Here is a 17,331-nt window from a genome sequence, read left to right on the forward strand (position 1 = left end):
GTGAAGGGTCCCTGTAGGTTCTCCTCGCACCAGCATGGACCCAGGTCAGGAGGAGAGTTTGGAGAGGTAGGTTGGGTGGTAGAGGAGAGATGGTGTTCTGGCAAAGTAGTCTGGCTGCAGTAAACACAAGGCACAGGCACTGGGTGGGGCACATACAAGATCTGGTTTGCATTTGGGGGGTAATTAGGCAGCTGTGGGGCCCTGAGAAGAGAGGAGAGGGAGAATGGGGATCTCTAAGACCATGCTGAGAGGCCAGGATGGAGCAAGACTGTGGACTGGGCAGGAGGTATGGACCTCCAGTTCCCCAGGACTTGGCCCAGGCTTGTAAAGGGAAGTGGGGGATTTGTTTTCCCAGGCCTGTGACTGACAGTCTTTGTCTCTGCTCATGGACACCGGTATGAGGCAGCCTGCAAGCTGGTAGCAGAGGGCTGAAAACGGGCTGTCCGTTCCCACCCGGGACAGTGAGTGAGCTGGGAAGGACCCAGGTGTGTAGCTGTCCCAAGCACTCAACAGACAAGAGACCGCGGTTTCATTCTTGAAGGTCTGTTTATTTTCAGATAAAAGGAGTCACATCTGCCTGCACACCCCACAAATCATAAGTTGGACTTTTATAATTTAATTTTAGAAAAAGGTTCATCACCTTGAGCTGGAATGTGGTCTCACATTTGGACTTCCACTCTGGTCAGGCAGTCTCAAATGGCAAGTCTTGGCAAAGATGGGGATATGGGTGCGTACGATTTACAAAACTGCTCCCTGTCGTGCCCATACATCCCCGGTTAACAATTTCACTTTTCATAGTCTGCTGTCCATGTGTGCAGTAAATGTTGAACAAATACATAATTTGGTAGAAGCCCCATACCATGTGATTTCACAACCAGAGGCCTGACCACTGAGATATTACTTAATTTGCTAAAGTGATAAACATGTGCAAACAAACAGGGCTTGTGCTCAGCTGTGTCCAAGTTTATCTTACTAAGCATAAACACAGGGCCCTTTGCAAATCCTGCTGACTAGGTTTCTCCTTCCTTTTGTTGGTGGGAGAAGAATGTAAAGGCCAGCGGGTGCCCTCGCACGGGGTTTTCCGGCCGTGGCACTTAAGGGAGCTCATTCATTCCCTAAGCTTAGGCGACTCTCCGTGCCCAGGGTCCTTCTGGGGGTTTCTCACACAGAGACTTTGCCCAGATAGATACCCGATCTCAGCTCGCTCAAGCAGGGCCCCATGCTCTGGGGACTTGAGCTTGGGAAATGGGCCGAGTGACTGGGGTCTCTACGGGGGAAGGGCCAGGGGTCACAGCCCTCCTCCCATCCTGCCCCGAACGGCTCCTCAACAGGGAGGCTCTAGTGTAATTCCATCTGAGACAGGGAGGGCCCATTATGCCAGGAAGGCCTGGCCCCCCTTTGTGGGACCCAGCCCAGAATGGGGTCCCTCCCACTCTTGGAAGCTGATGGAGGAGGCCCCTCCTGACCAGACCCCACTGTCTTCCCTTGGGCTCTAAAACCAGCAATAGGGGGACAGGGTATTCAGGTAACTGCCCTGCAGAACCTGAGAACTCCCAAACCACAGCCAGGCAGGTAACTTCTCAGCACTTAGCAGCACAGGGTTCAGGGCAGAACTCCATCCGTTCTCTGGATCCTGGGAGGGCTGCAGACAGGGGGCTCAGGCAGCACCCCTGGGGCCAGCTGGCTCCACGCTTGGGTCCTTCCACGGGAATTACCTTCTCTTGCGTGTGCAAGCCTCCAGCCGGCCCAGCTCCTCGTAGGACTGGTAGAAAATGTCAAACTCCCTGGCGCCCCAGCCCCTCCAGACAGCCAGGCACCACTCTGTGTTCTCGTTTTCAAAGCCGCACACCACCGTGTCCTTTGCCACCACAGCTGCGTCCACCAGCACCCTGCAGAGAAAGGGGGTCTGAGAAAACCCATAGGGGTCCCCACTTAGTGGGGGACAGTACAATCACCCTGCACACCTTGGAGTGGACAGAGCTGGCTAAGGGGGTTGTGTGTGTCCCCGTCTGGCTTTGGGATGTGCTTGGATGCTCCCATGTGGTTGCAGCCTGGAGACTGAGCTTTATATGAAGAGTCCCGAGGGGCTGAGGGCAGCAGTTCATGCTAATGGAAATTATCGGAAAGGGACCAAGACCCTGGAAGGCCACTGATGCAACCAGAGCAAGCACCTTTCGTGCCTTCTTCGACCTTGAAGTGTTCAGAAAATACCATTGACCTGAACTCCTGCTGGTGAACGGCCCACTATGGAGTCTGGGCTTGTCAATTCCCTTGCCGAAAGCTCAGTGGGATTCTTCTTCTCTCACTGCACTTCCACGTGCTTGGAGGACACAGGGTAATACATTAGGTAGAAAGCCTGCTGCCCCACAGTCATAACTGTATACGATTTTTTTTTGGTTTTGTGCATGATCTGTGTGTGCATAAGTTTCCCTTTGGGCCACAGTAGGCAGCTCCTCCATGGACTTCCTCTGCTGGTGGTCTCTCTATGGGCTGGTGGCCCACCTCCAGGAATGTACTATCTGTGTCTTCTCTTTCTGGGTCCAGTATATGTGCCTTGCTGAGCACTGAGTGCCTTCTGTAAATCAGGATGTCCAGAAGCCTTCCACTTCCTAGTGGCCTTGCCAGGTCCTGACTCTGAGCTGCTGCTCAGGGTCTTTTTCCCTATAACCTGGCTTTTTAGAAAAACCTAGCTTTGGGGGATGAATATGAAAAAGAATACCAGGTAAAACTTAAGGGACACTAATGACAGGAATTCCAAGGTTCACTGAGCTGGGTTCTGCAGACCCACTTGATCCCAGAAGTCCAACCTGCAAGCTGGGAACTAGTTCAGCTCAAGGCTTCTGTCCAAATCTCAGCCAGGGCTGGGGATCAAACCCCAATATCACTTCTATAAGCACTCACTGACCAAGGGTCACTGGCTCCAGGACTCGCCGAGAAAGCTCAATGTTGGTGGTCAAAGGAGTAGAATTGCCATGGATGTCTCTTTGGTCATAGTCATGCTCTGGGGGAAACAGACTGAGAGGGATTTCTCTAGCCCCTTATGTTCCAGACGAAATAAAACCCTTGCCTGTGGATTTCTGCTCACACTGCATAGAAACAAGACTAATGTGACGTGGAGGTGTTCCAGTGTGTGCATGTGTGTGTATGCACAAACACACCCACATGTGCCCACACAAATATGTTTGAACGGAGGGCGCTTTTCACAAGAGAGATTTACCATGTGGGGCCTCAGAGTCAAAGTGAGGAAGCAGACACCACTAGAAACTGTAGTCCTGCTCCAGTCTTTCCGTGGAGACCATGTTCTGGACAGGCCTTCCCGCCCTGACAGCCTCCTGGTGGACACAGACATGCCTGTTTAGTCATGCCCCCAGGCTTGGAGATGGCAAAGAGTGGAGTGTGCCTGTGTCATCTGGCCCTGCCTGGTGCTAAATGGGTAGGAAGGTCACCTCTGGCAGGGCTCTCCTCCTTGGCAGGAAGGATACTTTGAATCACCTGGAGGGATCCCTATTTTAATTGCAATTGGACTCTTGTCCTAGAGGCACCCACCCAGCAAGGTGCTTGATCTACAAGTGCACTGGGTACTCCAGAAGCAGATGGCCCTGGCCAGTGGCTAATGCTCTATATACTGGTATTTGCTGAGCTCCTGGGAACTGCCTGGAGGACCCCATCTTGTTCCTGTTTTACCTGTGGCTGCAACCACATGTTGTTGGATGGTGTTTACTTGTGGGAACAGAAGGGCAGGAGGGACATCAGGCTGTCCTATAGGACCTGGGGTGGGGTCTTAGGTTCCCTACACTGCTCCCCTGGATCCCACAGAAGCCCCTCCCTCAGCCTTACCCATGAGAAGTCAGCTCTCGGGCTTTTAAGACAGCAATGACACGTCCCCGCTGGGCACCTGAATCCTTCTCCAGGCCAATGACAATAACATCTCCGCCACGCCTAAGAAACCAAAACCAAGAGGGGCAAGTGTTTGTGTATGCCTGGCCGTGCTCTCTGGGGGGATGGCGCTGTGTGCTGAAAGGCATGGCCGCCAAGTAACAAATGTGCAGTTTCTGCTAAGGTTTTAAGTTACAGAGAAGGTACACCCTGTGAAGCAGATAAAGAACGTTCCCAGCAGGAAACCCAATCACAGTTGACTGTGGCTCTCCTTTCGGGGCACCATAACTCTATAGTGGGCAGATGAGCTTTTTCTCTGTGGCCATTCTAAGATTTGCTAAGGAGATCACTCCCGATTCCAAAACTGAGGGAGCAAATCCTTGGAAGAATAGGCCCTGGTGGGTCTGGACATTATCTTTAAAGGAAGCCACAGGGTTCTGCTTGCCTCATCCCCAGAGCAAGAGCCGTGGCAGCACAGGATGGCGACCCTCCGCCCCCACCAGGAAACTTACCTGGGGACCCAGATGAGGTCTTTGACAGCGAGGACCTTCACAGCCTGCAGGTGCTGGCTGAAGGTCTCCCCGTCCATGGGGGTCAGGTCGTGCTCAGACCTGTCGGAGGCAGCACTGGGCTCCTGCAGCCTGTCTGAGTCCTCATAGTCAGTGGAGAAAGGCACACTGGAACAGCTGGCTGGGGAGCTGGGCAGGCTGGAGAGGGACCTGGTGGCCCTGTGAGGTGGGGAAGAGGAGTAGGAGGACATGGAGCAGTAGTCGGTCAGCGAGTCCTGGTGGGTCAGGATCTGCGTGCCCAGCTCCTCGCTGTACATTATGCTCACGTCTGCGATGAAGTCTCCATTGGGCCCCTTCAGGCTGGTTGTGTGGCTGCACGGGGGTTCTGGGCCTGAGGGTCGCACGGGAAACATGTCCCTAAGGGGGCTGGGGTCCCCGCAGAAGTATCGGGCACACAGCTGGTAGGTGGCCGAATGGTACATAACCAAGGAGTTGGCCTTGTCGTCCAGGCACCAGACAATCTCCTCCCCCCTGCAATCTGAGCTGCACACAACTGACATGACAACTGAGGGGGCCACATAGGGCTCCAGCCGCCTGCTGATGTCCAGGGCTATGCAGTCAATGACAAGGAGGCCCGGCCCGTTGCTGTACCAGACCTCGGACCCACTGTTGACCACCTCCATGGCCTTCACTGGGTAGGGGTTCTGCCGTGTGTCTTCGTCAGGGATGCCAAACTTGGACCTGTTGGCTGTGTGGGAGCACAGGTAGCAACAGCTGTCATTCGGGGTGCCCCGCACCACGGGAAACACAGCTACAAGCCCATCAGCCAGGCCAGCCAGCACCAGGAAGGAATTCTGTGGGGAGGAGAAAGGGACGCATGAGGCCTTTTGGTCCCCCCATTCCAGGAAAGAGAATGCAAACCAGACTCATTTTATATTTGCCTCAGGTGGGCACATGATTTCTACTAATGCACCCAGAGAAGCAAAGCTCTTAGAAAGGCTGGGGTTGCTAGCAGAAGCCTTTAGGCTAGGGTACAGAGGAGGTGCAGCCTTGGCCCAGCAGAGCCACCCCCAAACTCCTTCCTATGTGGCAAAGGATGTGCAGCAGAGGAGCAGGGCCTACATGACCAAGTGCAGATGGATGTCAGCTGGACCACATACCCACCCCTGCTGGGGCTAGCTTCCTGCGGCATGAGCAGCAGGAAGCTGCTTCTCCTTTGAGGCCACCAAGACCTCCCTGAGAGGCAGAGCATGGTGCCCTCCCTCCTAGGAACACTGCTTAATAACATGACAGAGCTGTAGGCATCCTGGGGGTTCACCCACGCTAGGCAGCATGCTCCATGAAAGCAGAGACCACGTCCCTGTGCCCACCACTGTCCCCTGGGCACTGGCCTGGCACAGAGAAGAGCTGTCTCATCCATCTCTGTGGCCCTGGTACTCCACAGAGTTTTCTCTTCAAATGGATAATACATGTTTGCTGAACTTATTCTGGAAGAAATCCCTCCCAACTCAACTCTCTCCTAAAAGTATGTCCTGGCCTGATTTCCAGCTTGACTCCTCCTCTGAAATGCCCACGGGACTGCTGACATTGATGGGGTCTCTAGGGTTCCCCCAGGCCTGCAGTGGAGCATGACCTCTTCTGCAGTCACCCAGTGGAGGTCTCTGGGCAGAGGCCAATGTTGCAGGGATAGTGTTGAATGCTGGGCCCACCCCAGGCTTCCCCAGGGCAGCAGGGGTGGGCAGAGCTCCACAGAACAAAGGCAGAGTCAGGATGCAGCAGGATCCAGGCCTCCTGCCAGGGAGGGTGAGCGGCAGAAAGCAGCTTTGTTGGGAGTCAGGGCAAGTCAGGGGGTTGGGCTGTCCAAGGTAACCGAGTGACTGGCCTGGGACTCAACATCCAGGGAAAGAAGCTTGAAGAAAGTTTATCAAAATCCACCTTCGGGATTTTTGGAAGGATTTTAGAAAGCGGCCAAGGCAAACAGGCTTGCAGTTCTATCTGCAGTCCTGGTTCAGCCTGGCCCGCGTGGTGAATGCCACGTCCTGGCTGGGTGAGAACGTGCACGTGCAAGAATGCAGGGGTCTGCCCTGCATGGCCGTGGGCAGGACGGCCTCCGAGAGGGCGGGCACCCCTCACAGGAGGCTCTGCACAGAGCCGGCTTTATTCCCCCTGGTCGTGTGGGAGGTGGCACCCTGGCTTGGGGCTCTGGCCAGCGATGGCCTTCAATAACGCTTTGTGTCCTGCTCTCCTGTGCTCTGGTACAGGCCAAGCTGCCCAGCCCCAGGCATGGGGCCACAGTCATAAATGATCCTGAGGTTCATTTCATACCTGTTTCTTCTTCATTTTTAAAGAAATGAAACTGGAGCAGGGTGAAGAGAACTCATATATTTTGCAACTGTCAGGGGGTCGTAATAACACAAGTGCACCCGCCTAGAGCTCTGGGAACGTTAAGCCCAGAGATCCACTTCACTATCTCTTAATATCCCCATTTTACAGATGAGGACACTGGAATGGAATGATGACACTCAACACGTTTTAATAAGTGACACCAGGAAATGCATGCATTGGCAAGGGTGTCTGTGAATCAAACAGGTCCCTGGGGCGGAGTCAGAATTGCCTGAGCAGTGCCTGGATCCCAAGAGGGCCACAGAACCTGGGAAAGTCAGGCAGCTGCCTTCCACACAGTGCAGCTTCTGTTGGTGGGTCATGGCCCCTGCGATCTTGAGAACTGAATAGGAGGGAGTATAGAAGAGGTGTGTGTGGAAGACTGTTCCTGGCAGAGGCTGGATGGAGAGGTCCCAGCACAGTGTACTGCAGTATGGGGAGGGTCACGGAAGCCAGTGGGGTGGGGGGTCTCTAGATAGCTCAAGGTGTGGCATAGCTGGCTGAGCCTGGGTTGAGGAGAGCACTACTTGGTCAGGCCTGGGAGGTTGAGGAGATGAGTCTGCCAGGCCACCCTGGGCAAAAGAAGAACTGAGGTCTGGGGTGGACAGTGAGAGGCTGAGAGGAGGCAGACAGAGGGGAGGAGAACTGGCTGCCCTACAGGTGAGAAGCTGGACCTGCCGGGACATGGTCACTGGTACTGGCCAGTGCTGGTGGAGAAGAGACTCCTGATGTCACTGCCATCATAAGGGCCTATGTGCATCTGGGGGCTTGCACCATTTGCTCCAAAATCACTGTCAGGGGTTGTGGCATTTGCTTGGGGTCAGTAGGCTTTCTATGCTAATGATGGCTAGCCACCAGTGTCTCTAAGGTGGACAAAGCCCATGTGCCCGGGGCTAGGTGATCCAAGAGGGTGTGGCTCTACTACTCCCCAGTCCAGACCAGGTGGGAGGCAGACCTGAACAGGGAGGGGAAGTCAGAGGCTCGCACGCCGCCCCCCCACTCACCTTTTTAATAATAGGTACGGCCAAGAAGCAGGTGACAATAGCTGGAGTGTCCAAGGCCCGCTGGGGTGTGTTCAAAGGGCACATGCCCTTGAGGCTGTAGATGTAGATTTTCTGGTCCTGCAGAGACAGACGAGCCCACTGTGAGACCCCGAGCAGAAGGGACTGCCATTTCCTACCAGGGTGCGCGTGGCCTCAGGGATCTCCTTTGTTCCTTAAAAACTAACTTGGGTTTCTGGTTGGTTGTTTATATATTTCTGCTCTTTGTAGAAACTTTGAAAAATACAGAATAGTCCAGAAGATAATAAAATTGCCCATAATCCATTATTTAGAGGAAATTACTCTTGGGGTTATAGGACACAGCACTTCTGTGGGTCTTCCACGGATGTTTATGTGTGTATGTGGTACTGACAAAAGTGGCATCATAATACAATGACAATACGCCAAGGCAGAGCCCTTGTTCTCACTTCCTCTATGAAGGATGATGTTGGAGCACCTCTTGATGGCCTGTCACTTGGGTGTACTGTAATTTGGCAAATCTGTTGTCAGAGAAACTCTAAGTTTTCACTACTATGACTTATATGGGCATGAGTATTCTTATAGATTTCTCCGTGTGTGGGTGTGTCTTGTTTACTTTCTTAGGATAATTCTTAAAGTTGAAATGACCAAGGCTTAAGAGACATGACTATTTTGAAAATCTCTGGTCTGTATTTCAAACATTTTCAAACATCGCATAGAAAGATGGCAGCAACCTATCCCTTACCATAACTCCAGAGCATTTGTTTTGGGGCATTTCTCCCCAGAGTTTTTTAGAAGTCAGCTCCTTGGCCTTTCAGTGGTTCCCCTGATGTGAAGGCAAAAGGTTTTAGAGCTTAGAGGATGTGCCGTGTGGAACCAGCACATGTCACCAACCTTCTGGGTTTCTCCTCCTGCTGAGAGTCTACACCTGACTCTCCACCTGAGCTTGGCTGCCAGCAGCAGGTGGGGCTGAGCTCCTTGCTCACTTGCTGCTGCCTCGGGGCTGATGGCACTGCTCTGAGGACGGCCTGTGGATGACCTGGGGTTCCCTGAAAGTCATGTTGATGTGGGCATCCTTTATTTTTATGTATCTAGTTCCCCTGAAGGCTGCACTCTGGTAGAGCCTGCTCTGGGGGGTTACCTCAGTGGCAGTAGGCGGTTACCTCGGTGGCAGTCCACAGAGAGCTCTGGACCTTGAGCTGACAGCTCATCTTCATCCCAGCACAGGTCATCCTCTGCACTTCCAGAAGGCCTTTCTCAGTGTTTACCACCGTGTAGTTCCTGCGATCAGCAGCAACATGTGGTCAATTCCCTGTGGCCAAGGGGCCACCTCCCTCACCCATGCCTGGTATACTATATAATATAATGACCTTGGAGGAGGACATCACCTTTGGGCCTTGTTTGCCCCTGGAAACTAGAGCACATCTGAGAGGTCAAGGTCCCCACTTCATGCCATTGGGTGGGCCTAGGTTCTGCCTGCTCAGTAGTGATGCTTGAACATTGCAGGGAAAGAATATTCCCAAAGGAAGAAAGATTTAAAAAAAAATATGTATTTCTTAGTTGAGATGGACACAATACCTTTTATTTATTTATTTATATGTGGTGCTGAGGATTGAACCTGGTACCTCACACATGCTAGGTGAGTGCTCTACTGCTGAGCCACAACCCTAGCCTGACTTTTTTTTTTTTAATGACTTTTGAGGGTTAAGAAAGTTGTTCCCAGCCTGAAGAAAAGTCACTTCCACCCAGACCACTCACTATCTAGCTATCTTTCAATGGCTAGACTGTGCCCACAAGGGTGGTCCCTTGAGCCGAGTAACAAGGCCAAAGCTAAAGACAAGATGGGTGAATTCCAAGTAGCCTGGTGTGGAGTCTCCAAACGTGTCCCCGTCATGAGTCCTCTGAGAGCTAGTGAGCAGTCATTTACGAGAGCTGGACCTTGGGTGAAGGCCTGGCAGTCCCAGCACCACTGCCTCCCTGACATCTCGGGTAGATGTCCCCTGTGTCCTCTGTACAGAAGAGGAGGTGAAGTCGGGGAGGCAGTTAGTTATGCATCCCAGAGCGCACAGCTTTTCTCCCCAATCCGAGAGAGCAAGTTAAGCTAGTGATCAGGAATCCACACTGTAAGATGTTTCCTGCTGCCATCTTTTGGGAACCTCGCCATCTTTGACTGATAACACGTGATTTGCAGATGATAAGAATGGGCGAACAAAACAGCAAACCAAACTTTCTTCAGAGTAATATTTGTCCACATTTTCTCCATTCTTTTTCCTCACATTGCAAACAGCTTTCACTTAGAAAAAAATTGAAATATGAAAGACAATAAATGTTATACCCCTATTCCTTCCAGTCAGAATTTTGTCACAGGTGGATTGTGTTTATCAGCTTGCCCTTTCTTTCCTCAGGCCTCCTTTCCTTCTGTAACTCAGGGATAAATCACAAGTTCTGCTCCACCCCGACTCTCCAGGCTCCCTGCCCTGTGCATCTGGCCGGAAGCCCTCCTCCCTTCCTGTGAGCTTGTCCTTCTTCAGGCTGGTGGAGAGATTTCAATAACCTTCACAGGTTAACAAAGAGGCCTCTCTCTTCCCTCTGGGAATGAGCTTTCTGTGTCCTGAGCAGAGCTATCTCCAATACCCCACTGTGTGTACAAGACTGAGAAGATAAAGAAAGCATCCCCAGGTGTGTGGAGCGGGGCCCAACCTAGCACCAGCAGGACAGGTTGGCTCCGGAATCCCTTTGAATATCTCAGAAGTCTCTGAGGACATTTTGCTTCTCATGTGTCAAATGTCCCAGGTTCATGTCCCACCCCAGACCTGGAATTGGCCACTTCTCCTCTGAGGTCTGCTTCCCTTCATTACTTAGAGACCACCATCTGGTCCTCGGGGTTCATGGGTATTTGGTTGCTTATTGTTTCTAGGTCTCTTCAGTGGGCACCAAACCCAAACATTTCCCAAGTCCATGCAATTTCAATTCAGAACTATAAGGTTTCTACTTACCTTAACATCCCATTCCCATTTTAGCTCATGCTGAAAATCATGGTTTCCAATGACAACAACATAATTACTCATTAACTTTACCCCACAACCACACGATATGTTAGAATAACAATAACACTGCCACCAAAAATGTCATTACTGAGGACAGTGTAATACACAGTCATCTCCTGTATCCACAGGGAATTGGTTCCAAGATCCACTGTCTCCATACACTCAGGTCCCTTATAAAAAAATGGCAAAATATTTTCATACTATCTTCCCACAGAGTTTAATCCTCTAGATGACTTATAATACTACAGTGCAAATGCTATGTAAATAATGCTCATACTCTATTGTTTAGGGAATAATGACACAAAAAAGTTTATACATGTTCAGTGCAGATACAATTAAAAAAATGTTTTCCCTCAGCAGTTGGTTGATCAGTGGGTACGGAGGGCTGGAGGGCAGCTGTGCAAAACTGCTTTTTTTTTTTTTTTTTAATTTTTTTTTGGTGCCAGAGATCAAACCCAGGAGCACTTTACCACTAAGGCGTTTTTAAAATTAAAATTTTTTTAAAAAATTTTGAGACAGAATCTCACTAAGTTGCTTAGGACCTTGCTAAGTTGCTGAGGCTGGCCTCAAACTTGTAATTCTCCTGCCTCAGCCTCCCAAGGTACTGGAATTACAGACATGTAAGTGCCACTATGCCTGGCTAAAAAATTGGTTTTTATTTTATCCTTAGAAGTATCCCAGCAGGATGGTATACTTATTGTCCTTTTTAGAATGACTCCTTTCATTAAGGCACCATTTTTTTTAGTGTGTGTCTATGTCACAACCCTCTGTCCCAGTGGCATAGACTCTGATGCACATGGTACCCAGACTGACCAGAGAGAATGGCAAAGTCCATTCCGTTGGTCTCATTACTACCCAGGCTTCACTTTGTCTAGCCTTCCCTGACTTTGGCACCTGAATATGTTTGCCACAGGGCTCATCAGAAGGCTACTGTCAAAGATGTCTCACTAGGTAAGTGAGAGGCAACACACACTGGCTGAGACTGAAGGTTCTCACACAAGATGGTGACTTCTCAGGGATTTGTCTTTGACACTTCCTTTCTCATGCCCTGGGACCTCCTGCTTGCTCTTCAGTGGTCTCTTCCCCCTCTATCCCAGCCACCCTTCCCAAGGCTGCATTCCAGATCTTGCTGCTGCTACTGTGTCCCTCCTGCCCATGCCATGCCAAGCACCTGCTGTCTGACCACCTCCTCCAGGCTTGTCGGCTCACTCCGCCTCACACCATTACTCCCTGAAACTCTCTCTTACTCTACCTCGACCCTTGGCCTTCCCTGGTTTATGGCCTCACTTAGGTTCCAAGTCCTTCTCTGTCATACAATCACTTCCTTAAAGGCACCCTGCTCCTGTGCCTGACAAAACCCTGGCTGCTGAAAACCACCTCGTCGCCCCTTCTGCAATCTGAGAAGCGGAACAAGCTGGGGAAGGTCACATAACCAGGCTGGTGGGTCTCATTTCAAACCCAGGACCTCCAGCCTGAAGTAGGCCTCAGCACCACCCTGCGGCACCCTGGACTTCCCCAGGCCCATCGTGTACCCTCTCCTTCCTTCTGGAATATCCACAACCTCCCTCACTGCTTTTCTTCTTCCTGCCACTTCATTGAGTAAAGGAGCTACAACTGGACTTCCTATTGCAGGGTGACCCTCCTGCCTGGCTCTGGGTCCCCTCCTCTCACTCTGCAGTGACTTCACTGCCCACTGCAACATTATTTAATGTCCTGCATCACCAGGCAGACGGCTTCCTCTCAAAGCAAACTCTCCCTGACTTGTGTTCCCAACACACCATCCTTTTTTCCTTTTTTGCCTCTCTTAACCCTAAAACTGTACTGTGTGTCTGTACATACTCAGTTTTCTCTCTTCTTGCTCTCTTGAATGGACTCTCACAAAGTCTTGTTACCCTCTGTCCATTAAACAACGCTCACTGTGGTCATCGCTGATTTTCTGTTCTCCAATCACACCCCCAATACCAGTAGGACAGGACAGGCATCCGGGGGTTACCTGGATTCTTCTTTTCCATCCCAAAACACCACGGTGTATTCCTGGCCCTGGGATGAGAAGAAGGCTGTCTGCTTCCCACAGGGCAGCATGTACATGAAGGTGGCGAAGGTCGGGTCCTTCATCTGGCTCACCACGGACAAGGCCAGCGGGCGCTGAGGGACAGAGGTCTCCTGGTCATAAGCATGTCCAAGCCAGTTCTGCCCATGAGATCCGCTGTCTCAAGTCAGGTGGGCATGAAGGAATTTGTCGTTCAGGACCAGATCCTAACAAGAGGCTCAGAGGATTTCAGGCACCAGAAACATACCCAGTTAGGCTTCTGGGTCATCATTGGCCAAGCATCTTGAGCTCAGCTGGTCGGGTCAGCCTAACCCCAACTATTTCATGCCATTCCTGAGGATATACACTCTTGTGAAGGGTTTTTCTCAGACCCTGTTTATTCTCAGTACATTAAACTAGCTCTGTCTGATTTGATAAATGAATTTAACCTTGAAACGTGGGGCTTCTCCCTATGAATAATAAAATAGCTTTACTACTGTACTGTGAACCTTGTTTCTCACAAGCAACCATTCCCCCCATTACTTTACAAAGAGATACTTAGATTTCCTCTGCTCTTGCATTAGAGGTTATGTTACTATAAAGGAATTGATACACATGTTGAATCATGCTCAAAAGTTATGGATTTCAGAGCATTTTGGGTTTGGGGATTAGGTATACTTAACCAATAAAGTCTATGCAAATATCCCCAAATCTGAAAAAATCAAAAGAAAGTTCATTTTTCCTGAGAATAATACACAAAATGATACTGGGTATGTTAGGGGCATTAAATCTCTCTCTATAGAAGAGGTGATCAGAGAAGGTTGCCTGTGATTCTTAGTAAAGGGTGGTGGGCAGCCATACACACATTTGCCATTGAGTCTGCCACAAGGACAGGGGTCCCAGGCCCCAGGCACTGTGCCCGCCTTCCCCTCTGTACCTTTTCTGGTTTTGTGTCCCAGCACTCCATCATGAGTGCCTGGAGTCGATGGAACTGGACTTCCTCTGGCTGCCCCAGAATGGGGCGGATGCCCTTGGACAGCTTCTTGGCAATCTGAAGCTGGTGGTGGCCCAATGCAGGACGCTGTCCCGACAGCAACTCGTAGAGCACCATCCCATAGGAGAACATATCTACCTGGGCAGAGAGGCAAGCCAAGTCAGGTCTCCTGCCTGAGCCCAGTGGCTTTTGGCAAGCTGGCCCTGAGGTGGAGGAGCAGGGAGACAGACACAATTAAACAAGGAAAACATGGGTCCTGCTAAAGGAAGACCACCAGTGATCCCTCCACCAATTCATCCATCTATCTCCATCTGTCCATCCAATCAACCATTGGTCTTTCTGTCCATTTATCTACACATTCTCCCATCTACCTATTCATGTATCCTTCCAACCACCTGTTCTTTTATTTATCTACCCATTTTCTATCCATCCATCTACCCATCCACGCATCTATCTGACTACCTGTCCTTCTGTGAATTTATCTATTCATCTTTCCGTATTTTATTCTTCCCATCCACCTATCTATCTGACTTCCTGTCCTACTGTCCATTAATTCATTCATCCCATCCACCCCACCCATCCATTCATCCTTCTAACCAATAAACTCACAGTGAGAGCTTGCTAGGTATTGATTAAGGGCCATAATGATGGCAAGACCCTTGGCTTAACAGGTTTTGCAGAGGGGCTGTGTATGTAACTCACAGACTGGGAGTATCTCCTAGATTACAATCTGTGTCTCTCATTTTAATTTTCATAAAAAGGCCCACCAAGGAAAGAATTATACAGGCACCTGCATAACTTATAAGGGTCAAGAAATAACTTTCAGCAGGAGAATGGCTGAGAAAAGACTGGAAAAGTTTTAATGTGACTGTTTCTAATTAAAATCCAAGTTTTAGGGTGAACACCTTATCTGTGCTATGTGCTATGAAGAAGCTCTGATTTCTGTTGCTTTGATTTGACTTTTGTATCTTGAGCAACAAACACAGGTGCCAAGTTGATATGCTTAGGTCATTCTCAAAGCAACTAGTCAATGATCCATCTAAGAATCACCCAATAATCAGAAATTGCAGATGAGGGGAATTTCTATGCTGGGTGATTAATTAACAAGGCCAGTACTAGATGCAGCACAGTGTGGCAGAGATAATTTCAAGTTGTCTGAGTACTTGCATCTACCAGTTATCAGGGAAGAAGATAAACATTAGCTATTGTCTGAATTAAGACTGGCTATTCTGGGGCTGGAGTTGTGGCTCAGTGGTAGAGTGCTTGCCTAGCCCGTGCAAGGCCCTGGGTTCGATCCTCAGCACCACATAAATAAATAAATAAATAAATAAATAAATAAATAAAACAAAGATATTGTGTCTACCTACAATTAAAAAATATTTTTTTAAAAAAAGACTGGCTATGCAATTGCCTGGGGAAGCCATAATGGTCCTGCTAGAATTTTCTGTCCTCTGGTTTGGCATTTGATTTGGCCAGCACCTTGTAGCCAGCCCCTATGGGCTAGTAGCCTTTATCACATTTACTCTATCTGCTTCTCAAGAGCACCATGCAAGGCTGGTCTTCTGTCCTCATTTTGTACATCAAATGTCATAATTGAGTCCCAAATCCAGAGCCAGTTCTGTCTCAGACTCTTTACAGCCTGTACAATGTTTATGAATTGAGGTTTGACAATTCTGAGCCTAAGGAAAAGTCAACCTTGTCAAGAGCAGATAGAGGCCCCTGCGTCCTTCCCACTTAAGCCAGAACCTCCCTCACTGAGCAAGGTCAGAGCAAGGTCAGAGAGAGAGAGAAAAGTGCTGAGGGGCTGCTGAGCTGGGAAGCTCCAAGGGGCCATTAGGACTGTTTGGCTGGCCTCAGAAGGGACTTGGGGCGGGGCCAGGGACAGCAGTGGGTTGGGCAGGTACCTTCTCATCATACACGATGCGAGGCCTGATCTCTGGGGCCTGGTAGCCAGGGGTGCCCTCCACACCCAGGGCTCCCTCATGAAAGGACTGCCGTGAGATCCCGTAGTCAGACAGCTTGATGTTGATGTGTTCCTTGACATCCAGGGACCACACCAGGATGTTGTCCGACTTCAGGTCGCAGAAGATGATGTTCTTTTTGTGCAGGTAGGCCAGGCCTGAGGCAATCTGGTAGGCTATTTTTTGGGTGAGCATGTGTCCCAGGGGCATAAAGGAAGAATCTTGCAAGAAGAAAAAAAATATAACAACTTTAAAATCCATCAAAATTTCAATTTTTTTTGGAATAAAATGAACATTGTGGTAACTGTCTCCCATTCTTCCATTCTCTCTCCTGCTATCGTTTGTTCCCAAAGGCCCGTGTGTTAAAATCTTGATTCCCAGCCTGTAGCACTACTGGGAGGTGGTGGCACCTTCGAGAGGTAGGACCTAGTGGAAGGAAGTTAGGTCACTGGGAGCATGACCTTGAAGGGCCTAAGGGGACCCTGGTCCCTCCCCTCTCCCTTTCTGCTCCCTGGCCGCCACGAGGTGGGCTGCCTTCTCTCCCACCATGATGTACTGCCACCACTGGCCCAAGGCAACAGGGCCAAGCAACCAGGGATTGAAACCATGAGCCAAAATAAATCTAGCCTTCTTTTAAGTGGCTTTTGTCAGCTATTCTGTCTCAGTGGTGAAAAGTTGGCTAATCCATCTCCCAATACTCTAAGTCCCACTGGTGCGGGCTATTTTTCAAGATGGACAGAGAATGTTCTTTTTAAATGAAATGGTATTTCAAATAGAAATGCTCCTGTGAGAGCTCCTTTCATGCCATCTCATGCTTGGAATTGCTGGTGTTTTCACTACAAGGGCAAGGATTCAAAATCCCATTAGTTCATGTCAGGTCAGGGTGGTCTCGCTCTGGAGAACAGAGCTGCAGATACAAGAAGTTCATTTTAAATTTTCCCTTTTCACGGAGGGAGAAGGGACTGATTTTAATACCATTTCTTCTTTAGTCCAAAGATACCAACTTTCATTCTTTTGGCAGCTCTTTGGAGTTTAGTCAGCATTTCTCAAGGTAAATTCCTTTTAAATTTCTTAAAAGATTCAGATATGTTACAACGGAACCCAGGGTCTCAGACTTGACAATGGTGGGCAGCATAGTGCCTTAGTCAGAGAAGGGATTTAGTTTCGTAGCTGGTGGGCTTGGGGTGCCAGCTGCTATAATTTGGGCCCACCTGGGGCTGCCTCATTTAAGCTCGATGCCCTCTCTAGGGGCTATTATTATCTCTCTTATAGGAAAGTAAAATAAGCAGGTTATGGCAACCAGGATTTGGAACCTGGTTCTGTGACTCTAGAGTGGGAGGTCCTCAGGCCCTACCAAAGTCACCATCAAGGGTTTAGGCCTGGTGGGGAGCCTTGCCATGGGACTGGGTCACTGAGACCACCTGTGGCTCTCTACTTTTGTACCCAGATAGCCGGGTCAGCCTGGGGGGAGGCCTTGGGCCCACGGCCTCCCTGAGGCCTGCCCTGCCAGCCCC

The 17,331-nt window shown here is 50.0% G+C and overlaps 1 protein-coding gene across 2 annotated transcripts in view; it reads right to left on the reverse strand.

Moving 5' to 3' along the window:
* Nucleotides 1-527: 527 nt before the first annotated feature.
* The window catches only part of Lrrk1 (leucine rich repeat kinase 1), a 162,207-nt gene continuing 145,403 nt past the window's right edge, over nucleotides 528-17,331 (reverse strand). For both annotated transcript variants that reach the window (XM_046435941.2, XM_046435951.2), the window contains 8 exons: nucleotides 15,761-16,038; nucleotides 13,800-13,994; nucleotides 12,827-12,978; nucleotides 8,950-9,067; nucleotides 7,772-7,888; nucleotides 4,389-5,239; nucleotides 3,838-3,939; nucleotides 528-1,889 (listed from right to left, as the gene is read on the reverse strand). In XM_046435941.2, the coding sequence (XP_046291897.1) occupies nucleotides 1,712-1,889; nucleotides 3,838-3,939; nucleotides 4,389-5,239; nucleotides 7,772-7,888; nucleotides 8,950-9,067; nucleotides 12,827-12,978; nucleotides 13,800-13,994; nucleotides 15,761-16,038 (1,991 nt within the window). In that variant the 3' untranslated portion in view covers nucleotides 528-1,711. The remainder of the gene's footprint in view (nucleotides 1,890-3,837; nucleotides 3,940-4,388; nucleotides 5,240-7,771; nucleotides 7,889-8,949; nucleotides 9,068-12,826; nucleotides 12,979-13,799; nucleotides 13,995-15,760; nucleotides 16,039-17,331) is intronic.

Source organism: Marmota monax, unplaced genomic scaffold (assembly GCF_021218885.2).
Source record: "Marmota monax isolate L192 unplaced genomic scaffold, Marmota_monax_Labrador192_F-V1.1 WCK01_AAM20220418_F8-fsc00005, whole genome shotgun sequence".
Lineage (NCBI taxonomy): Eukaryota > Metazoa > Chordata > Mammalia > Rodentia > Sciuridae > Marmota > Marmota monax.